Below are 11253 nucleotides of genomic sequence, written 5' to 3'. Positions count from 1 at the left end.
CTTTTCCTGTGTAACAAACTATATTATATAGCCAGAGTCAAATGAGAAATGGGGGGAAAATTTGGTGAGATTTGAACACTTTGTGGTAACTGTTCTATGGCTTTCTCTTGCAGGTTTTTGTGTTGACATTTTTGTGAATTGTTTGGACAGAAGAGTGCAGCAAGAGGTGCAGAGTTTTTGGACAATAGTGTTTGGCATGGAGAGTGGAGCAGCAAGTCTTGGAGTATAGTGTTTGTAGTTTTGTGAATGCGACATGACCAGATGAATGAAATATGAGGGTCAAAAATTGGGGTGCGACAGTGTCAACTTACGCGATTTCAAAGCTCTACCAACACCCGTTATTGGCGTCACTCGAAGAGACACATGTTCATCCTTCTCAAACTCAAGGGTCTTCCTCCTCTTATCATGATAACTCTTCTGAAGACTTTGAGAAGCCTTCATCTTCTCTTGAATCATCTTAATCTTATCAGTAGTCTATTGAATCAACTCGGGTCCAACCACAACACTCTCTCCCGATTCATACCAATACAAAGGAGTTATACACCTTCTACCATAAAGAGTCTCAAAAGGTGCCATTCCAATACTAGAATGAAAATTGTTGTTATACGTAAACTCATCAAAGGTAAGAAACTATCCCAATTTCTTCCTTGTTCCAAAACACAAGACCTCAAAAAATCTTCAAGCGACTCAATAGTTCTCTCCGATTGACCATCAGTTGGTGGATGATACGCTGAACTCAAACGTAATTTCGTACCCAAAGCACTTTGCAAACCTTCCCAAAATCTAGAAGTAAACCTTGGATCTCTATCCGAAACAATGCTCGACGGAATACCATGCAAACACACAATCTTCTCAATGTATAACTTAGCAAGTATTTCCATCGAATAATCCATCCTCATCGGAATAAAATGAGCATACTTTGTCAATCTACCCACAATGACCCAAATTGCCTCATAATTACTCGATGTCCTCGGCAAACCCGATACAAAATCCATAGAGATACTATCCCATTTCCACTCAGGAATAGATAACGGTTGCATCAAACCAGACAGCTTTTGATTTTCAATCTTTGACTTTTGACAAGTCAAACATGAATACACAAATTCCGCTATATCCTTCTTCATACCTTGCCACCAAAACATTTTTCTCAAATCTTGATACATTTTAGTAGCACCGGGATGAATACTTAAACCACTTCTATGCCCTTCCTCAAGAATTCTCTTTCTCAAATCCGCAACATCCTGAATACAAACTCGATCGCGACATCTCATAACACCATTCTCATCAATCCGAAAATCACCACCTTTACCTTGATTAATCAATGTCATAATATCAACCAATTTCAAATCTGATTTCTGACCTTCCCTAATCTCATCCAAAATACCACTAGTAAGCTTCAACATACCAAGCTTAACACACGAAGACGTTGCTTTATAAACCAAACTCAAATCTCGAAATTGTTCCAACAATTCGAATTCTTGAATCATCATCATAGACATATGTAACGATTTCCTACTCGACGCATCGGCTACAACATTCGCTTTTCCAGGATGGTAATTCAAACCAAAATCATAATCTTTCAAAAATTCCAACCATCTTCGTTGTCTCATATTCAATTCCTTTTGATCAAACAAATACTTCAAAATCTTGTGATCACTAAAAACATCAAATCTTGATCCAAACAAGTAATGCCTCCAAAGTTTCAAAACAAACACAACGGCGGCCAACTCTAAATCATGTGTCGGATAATTCCTCTCATGAACTTTAAGTTTCCTTGAAGCATAAGCTACCACTTTCCATGTTTGCATCAAAACACCTCCCAAACCCAAAAATGAAGCATCACAATACACAACAAATGGTTCCAACGGATCCGGCAAAATCGAAATAGAGGCAGAAGGAAATCTTCTCTTAAGCTCTTGAAAATTCGCTTCACATTGCGAAGTCCAAATAAAAGCTTGACCCTTTCTAGTCAACTGCGTCAACGGAAAAGATAACTTAGAAAATCCCTCAATGAACTTCCTATAATAACCCACCAAGCTAAGAAAACTTCTAATATCAAAAACAGACTTAGGAGCTTCCCATTGAGATACAGCCTCAATCTTTGACGGATCAACTGAAATTCCTCCACTCGAAATCACATGGCCAAGGAAACTAACTTCACTCAACCAAAATTCACACTTAGAAAGCTTAGCAAACAACTTCTTCTCTTTCAACACCGATAACACAATTCTCAAATGCCCAGCGTGATCATCTTCACTCTTAGAATAGATCAAAATATCATCAATGAACACAACCACAAACTTGTCAAGATAATCATGAAAAATCCTATTCATATACTCCACAAATACACCAGGTGCATTAGTCACACCAAACGGCATAACAGAATACTCATAATGACCATACCTTGTCCTAAAAGTAGTCTTCTGAATATCCTCCGCCTTCACACGAATCTGATGATACCCAGACCTCAAATCAATCTTGCTAAACACACATGCTCCAACCAACTGATCCATCAAATCATCAATCCTTGGAAGTGGATACTTGTTCTTAATAGTCACTTTGTTCAATTGCCTATAATCAACACAAAGCCTCATAGAACCTTCCTTTTTCTTAACCAACAAAACAGGTGCACCCCACGGTGATACACTAGGATGAATAAACTTATTTTCCAACAAATCTTCAAGTTGACTCTTCAACTCTTTCAACTCAGAAGCAGACATCCTATGTGGAGCCATCGATACAGGACTAGTTCCAAGAACTAAATCAATCGAAAACTCAACTTCACGTTCTGGCGGTAAATCACTTACATCCTTAGGAAATACCTCCGCAAATCACAAACTATTGGCAATTCCTCAATGGTCCTCTTCTCATGCACATCTAAGGTTGCCAAAAACATAAACAACTCAGCGCCATCTTTCACAGACTCATTAACTTGCTTAGCAGACAAAAACAAATCTTCTCTAACACCAATCTCAGAAAAGATAACCGTCTTATCAAAACAGTTGATATAAGCACGATTAAATTCCAACCAATTCATACCTAAAATCACATCAAGCTGCTCTAACGGAAGACAAACTAAATCAATCCCAAAATCTCTACCAAAAATACTCAACGGACAATTCAAACACACATAAGAAGTAGAAACAGAACCCATAGAAGGTGTATCAATAACCATACTTCTACGCATGTCAGATAACACGAGATTCAACCTCCTAGCACAATCTAAAGAAATGAAAGAATGTGTCGCACCGGTATCAATAATAGTAATCAAAGGTGTACCATTAATAAAGCACGTACCTTGGATTAGCCTATCATCGGTAGAAGCCTCCGCTCCAGACAATGCAAACACTTTCCCCTTCGCTTGTTCCTTCTTTGGCTTATCACATATGGTGCTAATGTGACCTTGCTCCCCATAATTGTAACAAGTCACTTTCGAACCACCTCTACACTCGTTTGCCTTGTGACCACTCCTGCCACACTTGAAACATATCACTTCAACTTTGGAACAATTAACAGCACGATGTCCCTTAACACCGCATTTGAAGCACTTGATCGGAGCACTAGATCCTCTCCCACTTGGATTTCCGCCAAAACCAGCTTTATTCTTACCATCATACGGTTTCCCACGATATTGACCTTTCTTCTCATTCATAGCCTTGTAGTTAGAAGCACTCTCCCTACTATCCTCATCATAAATCCGGCTCTTATTAATCAACTCCGTAAAACAAGTAATCTGTTGATAACCAATCGCCTTCTTGATATTACATCTCAAACCATTCACAAACTTCAAACACTTAGATCTCTCCGCATTCATAGTATTGTAGTGAGGACAATACTTGATAAGCTCTTGAAATCTAGCAGAATACTCCGTCAGGGTACCGTTTCCTTGCTTCAACTCATAGAATTCCACCTCTTTCTTTCCACGACAATCTTCCAGAAAATAGTTTTTCAAAAATGCATCTCGAAAACGATCCCAAGTAACCTGAATACCTTCCTCATCAAACCTCTGAGCCATATTGCCCCATCAATCCTCAGCTTCCTTCTCCAACATGTGAGTACCAAAATGCACTCTCTGAGCATCGGTGCAATTCATGACCCGAAAAATCTTCTCAATCGCCTTCAACCAAGCTTGAGCTTTATCCGGTTCATGCTCCCCCTCAAAGATAGGAGGATTGTTCCTTTGGAACTTCCCCAAAGCACGATACTCATCATCATCACCATTCCAATTTCCAGCGTTAGCTTGAGGAATTTGACCAAGAGATCCAGCCAACATCCTCAATGCATCAGCAATGTGATAATACGAAAATGTATCATATATTTGACTCAATTTATATGAATTATGTCTCTATTTTATTTTAATTAAGTTGCTTTTTATTCGTATTATGTTAGTATTTTCTATGTTTTCAGGTTTTTATTATTTACAAGGCATGTATGAAGAAAGTCGCAAAAATGGAGAAGAATCGAGCTTAAAACCACAAAAAAGGAAGAAATGAAAAAAGTATATATATATATATATATATATATATATATATATATATATATATATATATATATATATATATATTTATTTATATATTTATATATATATATATATATATATATATATATATGATTATGGGCCCCATATATATAAATATAATCAAATATTTATATATATATATATATATATATATATATATATATATATATATATATATATATATATATATATATATATATATATATATATATATAGATATAAAAGTAATGTGACGTTTGTCACATTTTTAAGTGTGTCGGTCGGCACTAGCAAAAAGGAAGGAAGGTCGGCATGCTTAATACATGTGTGCCCATGTCACACAACCTTGTCCCTCGTCACGAGACCTTTTCAAACACCACGTAACTTCTCCAAAGTCCAATATCAAACCAAATCCTCCTAATTTTTCTCCACACGTGACCACACCTGGTCCTCCTATATTTGCTCAACTGACTGATGCAAGCAGGAATATATATTGGAAGGCAGTTACAACATCGGGGACGCTTCTTCTCTTTTCGGCATAGCTTTTTCTTGTTTAGTTCTTAGGCAGTTTTTCTACCATGTAAAAGTGATAGTTTCTCACATCGAGGAACCACAACACCATTAGATTTAGTTTCTGTTTCCTTTCATTACGCGGAGATAATTTCATAAGTTAATTCAAGTTTCTTTTATTTCATCATTTACAGGTTTCATTTTATGCTTTCTTATTATTTTCATTTACCTTCGTTAATTTAATTGCCATGTTCTTCTTAATTTCAATCCGCCTGTTTAATTTATTTACGCTTAATTCCATGTTCGGCTAAAATGTTTTGAGTCCGGTGTGTGAGGACCGTCGTCTCCGACAGGACTCGGTAATTGTGTTGGTTTAAATTATTATTAATAATTTATATTTTGGTTTATGTTTTTAATATTAATTTAGGTAACCTTGTCACGAGAGTGAAAGGTTACCTACCACGATTTCTTCACGAGAGTGAGAGATCTATTAAGGTTCGAACCGGCACTGCGAGAGCGTGGGGGTCGAACCAGATAGTAAAAACTAGGCATTAATCCTAAACACAACGAGAGCGCTTTAGGATTAATTAGAACTTGTTTAGTTTTCAAAACGCGTTCTTTGATTTAAGTGGGCGAGCGAGAGCAATATCCTACTGTTGAAGAGCGTGACTTTATTCAAGACCACGAGAGTGTGAGGTTTAGTCTTTAAGCTAATATTTTCTACTAAATATGTTTTTGACATTTTTAATAAGTGTTAGGGACCAAATAGTACTAATTTTCATATAATGCTCATGGTCCTTTTAACCACTTTTTACTCAATAATCACACTTTTATTCATACAATTTAATAATTTTGCAATTTTGTTAGTTTTAGTTCATTTGAATTGTTATTCCACATGTTTGTTAGTTTTGTAGTGTTTTGATTAGGTTTGAAGATCATGGAAAGGAAGATGAATTACATGAAGACTTGGAATAGCAAAAGAAGTGCTGATGAAGCCTGTTTGCCCCGCAAACACTGCACTGCAGAATCTGTTGTTTTATTTGGTTGCCACTTGTCATGAGAGAGGGGCTTATCTTTTGAAGATTAAAAGTTAGTACGAATTAGGGGTTATTTAGGGAGAAAAAAAGGAAAATTAGATTATTCATTTTCTATTGTGAACCAAACATTGAGGCTAGCGTTTTGAGAGAAAGAACAACTTTGTGAGAGATTGATGTTCTTAGCTTCTTCTTCATTCTTCTTGCTGTCAACCATGGTGATGAGTAGCTAAATCCCACTTTGACAAGATTGGAGGTAGTAGCTATCCTTGTTAACTATGTATTTTCTCTAACACATTTGTATGAACTTCATTGGTATTGAAATGGATGAATGTTGTTGTTTTATCTTTTATATTTAGATTTGATTTATGATTGAGAAATATATTTCAAGTCTTGATCTACAACATTTTATCAAGTAGTGAATAAATGCTAGAGATAGATTTATTTGCCACTTTTCTATATGTATCAAACAATCAAGATTAGTATATTGATAGTTAGAGTGAGAGATCATCTAAAGATTAATATATTAACTTTCACAACTTTGTTTAGACATAAACATTGTTGGGAGGATACTAGATCATTTCACCACTATTGAAGTTATGCATTTGGTGTTAAAGTCATATGGAAGATAGGGGTAGTGAAACCAAACCAATCTTGTCACTCTTTTATCTTTGAACAAGTCTTATTTTATTGCTTACTTTATCTTTTGAATAGAAAAATAGAAACTCAACTCAAACCAACTTTGTTACAAATTGAACTTAAAGCGATAGTAACTATAGAACGGCGGTAATATCACCCAATCTCTGTGGATACGATACAAAAATATTTGCCTTGAATATACTATTCAACAAATTGGCGCCGTTGCCGGGGATTAGCGTTTGATATTGCAAGCATTGCAATAGTTCATTGTTTTACGTTTGTTACTTTATTCTTAATTCTTTTGCGTTTCACTTGGTTTGCTAGTTTTGTAGACTCTTGTGTATGCGAGAAAAAGCTACCGAAGAGAAATTTCATTTCGATCCCGAAATTGAAAGAACACTCCGAAAGCTCAATAGCAAGACACAAAGAAGAAGGAAGTTAGCCCAAGAGAAGAGGCATCTACTTCTTCTAACAATCAAATTGAAGAAGTAGTTGTAGACACTTTTGAAGGAGACATGGCGGGTGTTGTTCCAACCGAAATGTCCGCCAATAGTCCAAGACGCACCGCCCAATTTGCACGCAATGCTCAAGGTGGAGCAAATACGGAGATGAAGTCCGGAATCCTTCAACTTGTTTATGCAAATCCATTCACCGGAATGGATCATGAGGATCCGTTCGCACATCTCACCAAATTTTATGAGATTGCGGGTTCAACGAGAGTTGATGCGGCGAATGAAGAATCATTGTTCAAGAGGCTATTTCCACATTCATTAATTGGGAAAGCCAAAGAATGGTATCTTGATCAATTACCAAATGTGATGAGGGATTGGAATCTATTGGAAGAAAAGTTTTTAGAACGATATTTTCCTCAATCCCGATTTATGGAGGCCAAAACGGCAATCGCGGTTTTCAACCAAGGAAGTAACGAATCACTTAATGAGGCTTGGGAAAGATACAAGTCATTGTTGAGAAAGTGCAAGGGACATGGTTTTGATGAGCTCACACAAATTCATCTATTCCGAAATGGACTTCAACTGGTTCACAAAACGCTTTAGGATGCTACCGCAGGTGGTTCTCTTATGTCTAAAAGTGTGGAAGAAGCAACAACTATAATTGACCGAATGGCACTCAATGACCGTCAAAGTCAACATGATAGAAGTCCTTCACAAAGAAAACCGGGAGTTCTTGAATTGAACACCAATGATGCCATCCTTGCTCAAAACAAGCTTCTATCACAGCAAGTGGAGTTTCTCACACAACAAATGACCAAACTCCCACAGCAAATGAGAGAGATTCAAGGATCTCAAACTAGGCACCATGTGACAGCTTGTGAACTTTGTAATGGAGATCATCCGACTGGTTTTTGTCCTCCTCCCGATGGTGAAGAAGTGAATTATGTCAACAATCAAAACCAAGGCTATCAAAGGCAACCTCCACCTCATAACAATCCTTACCAAAGAAACAACCAAGGATTCCAACCTTCAAGATTCAGCAATCAACACTATCAACATCAAAGTCCTTATCAAAGTTCAAACCCACAAGGCCAAGGTCTACAATCTCAAGGTGGAAGCTCAAAGTTGGAAGACACTCTTACACAATTCATGCAAGCATACATGGCTAATCAAAGGAGTAATGAAGCGGCCATAAAGAATTTAGAAAATCAAGTGGGTCAACTTGCAAAGCAATTGTCTGAGCAACAACCGGGAGCATCCTTTTCCGCCAACACTCAAACCAATCCAAAGGAGCATTGCAAAGCCATTGTTACAAGAAGTGGGAAGGAGGTGAATAGTGGCGTAAATGAAGAGGTTATAGTGGAAGATGAGGAGGAAATAATAGTTGAAGATGAAGAGGAGGAAGTGACAGTTGAAAATGAGGGAGAAAAGAGTGAGGAGAAGATAGAGGAAGAATTAGTTGAAAAAGAGCGGAAAGAAAAAGAAGAAAGAGAGAAAAAGGACAAAAAAGTGAAGAGGAATAAAAAGATAAATGAGAATGTGAGCACAATTCCTCTCCAACATCTACCTTACCCGCATGTGCAATCAAGGAAGGAAGACGCAAGGCGCTACGCTCGATTTATGGATGTATTTAAACAACTTCACATAAATATTCCATTTTCCAAAGCATTGGAGCAAATGCCCAAGTATGCTAAATTCATGAAGAAGATGCTCACAAAGAAAAAGAAGTACACGAATGAAGAGACGGTTGTGCTTGATGCTCATTGTAGTGCAATTATTCAAAAAACTCCCCCAAGAAAGGAAGCCGATCCGGGACGAGTCATTTTACCGATCACCATTGAAGGTAACTACATTAGTAATGGTTTGGTTGATTTGGGGTCTAGCATCAATTTAATACCTTTATCCGTTGTCAAGAGATTGGGGAAAATTGAGATGAAACACACCAGGATAACTTTGCAACTAGCCGATAAGTCTATCATTTCACCATATGGAGTTGTACAAGACATGCTGGTCAAGGTGGACAAATTTTTGTTCCCGGTTGATTTTGTGGTAGTCGACATGGAGGAGGATCGTGATGTGCCATTAATACTTGGAAGACCATTCATGAAGACCACCCGAATGATGATTGATATCGATGATGGGATTATGAAAGTGAGGGTGCAAGATAAAGAGGTAAATTTTACTCTTTTTGAGTCTATGAAGCCTCCTAAGGATGAACATGACAACTTCCGAATCGATGATGAAAAAGGAGAAATCATTGAGGTAGAGAATCAATTTCACAAGGACAAGGCAAATCATGAGGTAAAGACTCATCACAAAAACTTTAAAGTTGGACAAATGGTGCTTGTGTGCAATTCAAGACTCAAGGTGTTTCCTAGCAAGTTAAAGTCAAAGTGGTCGGGGCCACTTGTTGTGAAAGAGGTGCGAAATTATGGATCCATTGTGGTGGAGGACCCTAAAACACAAGAAAGCTGGACTGTAAAGGAACGAAGACTCAAAGTCTACCACGATGGATAAGCAAGCCGCGATGGTGTGTCATTTCGCCCGTCGAGCCTTGATGCATCATCGAACCGTCGAGCTTGAATGACGTTAAACAAAACGCTTATTGGGAGGCAACCCAACGTCGTAAGTAGATTTTGTTATTTTCATGGATTTTCTGTTTTGTAGGTGTTAGATACTTGTTTTTGTAAGGAAGTGGAAGTTAAGTGTAAAAATTGGCATTTTTCAAAAATTCAAGTCTGTTTGCACCGCAATCATTGTTTGCCCCGCAAATGGACCACAAACAGGGAGTAAGCCAAATTTGCAAAGAAAATTTCACCTGTTTGCCCCGCAAACAGGTGTTTGCCCCGCAAACAAGTAAGCCAATTTTGAAAAAGAAATTTTCATCAGTGATTGCCCCGCAATCATTGTTTTCCCCGCGAATGGACCAAAAACAGAAAGTAAGCCAATTTTGCAAAGAAAATTTCATTTGTTTGCCCCGCAAACGCTGCAGTACAGGAATTTCACTTTCAAAAACATTAGCTTTTACTTTAACCTAGTTTTTTTATTTTTATCTTTTATTTTTACTTCCCTCCTATCACTCTACCAATCTCTTCCTCACTACACTCTCATACCCTATCTTCACTCACATTCTTTGGAAGCAGAGTATGATGCATACGTTAATTGGCCTGTGGGCAGGCCACCTTTCATGGGGGTGCAGGAGGCAGCGGTACCGGAAATGAGGACGACGCAATAGAAGATGTGATCGGAACAGTTGGTGGCGGGGATGAAGAAGAAGATTGAAGTGGTGTTTTAGCAATTTTGTAGTTTATTTTTATTTTATTTTAGTCTTAATTCTGTTTTGTTTTATTTATTTATGGTTGCACTTCTCGGTTTTTAATTGTGTACTTTAGGGTGGCTCTCGTTTCACCATTTGAACATCTTTACAATTGCATTTTTATTATTGTTGTTTAATTGTGTGTTTGGGTGGAAGGTGATTAGCCTAACTTTTCAAATTGTTTTTGTTTAATTGTTCTTGTACAAAGAGAAGCTTGAGGAATCAATGGGCACGGACAAGAGTTGATGTTGTGAACACTTCGAGTGGCAATGATGAGAATCGGTATCAAGGAAAATTAAGGTACACTTTATCGCTCTCTAAACTTAACATGGTTAGTTGATTGTGTGTGCAAATCGCTTAGCATAAATTCCTTGAGTCACATGTCAGTTTTTAATCAAAATTTAGAACTTAACCAATTGTGAGGAAACTTTCCATTGTACACTAAATGCGGGATACCGGAATTTATTTCAACTCGTTTTTATCATGCTAAACCATGCATTATTCTTGTTTGTGAAAAGTGTGAAAGTGATAGAGGCATTGTTTGAAATTGAGAAAAACCACTTGATCAAAAAGTTAAATCAATTAACCTTGTGCGGAGTGATTCTTAGTTAACCCCTTTGAGCTTATATTAGGATTCATGTGACTATTGAATATGTTTTGTATGTGAATCCTAATCTCTTTTGTTCATTGAAACCTTCAACCGCAATGGTTGCAATTTTGCCTTGTGCCTATGTCTATGTAGGGAGCATTGTTGTATCTAATATGGTTTGAATCCTAAAGTTGGGGAGAGTTGATTGAAAAACA

At 37.3% G+C, this 11253-nt stretch overlaps 1 protein-coding gene across 1 annotated transcript; it reads left to right on the top strand.

Moving 5' to 3' along the window:
• The first annotated feature begins 8294 nt into the window (after positions 1–8294).
• On the top strand, positions 8295–9650 carry LOC131618899 (uncharacterized). The gene has a single exon (XM_058890055.1). It carries the CDS (start codon positions 8295–8297, stop codon positions 9648–9650), a length of 1356 nt encoding a protein of 451 aa, XP_058746038.1.
• The last annotated feature ends 1603 nt before the right edge of the window (positions 9651–11253 follow it).

Source organism: Vicia villosa, linkage group LG7, assembly GCF_029867415.1.
Source record: "Vicia villosa cultivar HV-30 ecotype Madison, WI linkage group LG7, Vvil1.0, whole genome shotgun sequence".
NCBI classification, from domain to species: Eukaryota; Viridiplantae; Streptophyta; class Magnoliopsida; order Fabales; family Fabaceae; genus Vicia; species Vicia villosa.
This window is presented reverse-complemented; position numbering and strand designations above follow the sequence as displayed.

Coding starts and splice junctions, on each gene's coding strand:
- LOC131618899 (XM_058890055.1), top strand. CDS start 8,295: ATGGCTAATCAAAGGAGTAATGAAGCGGCCATAAAGAATTTAGAAAAT.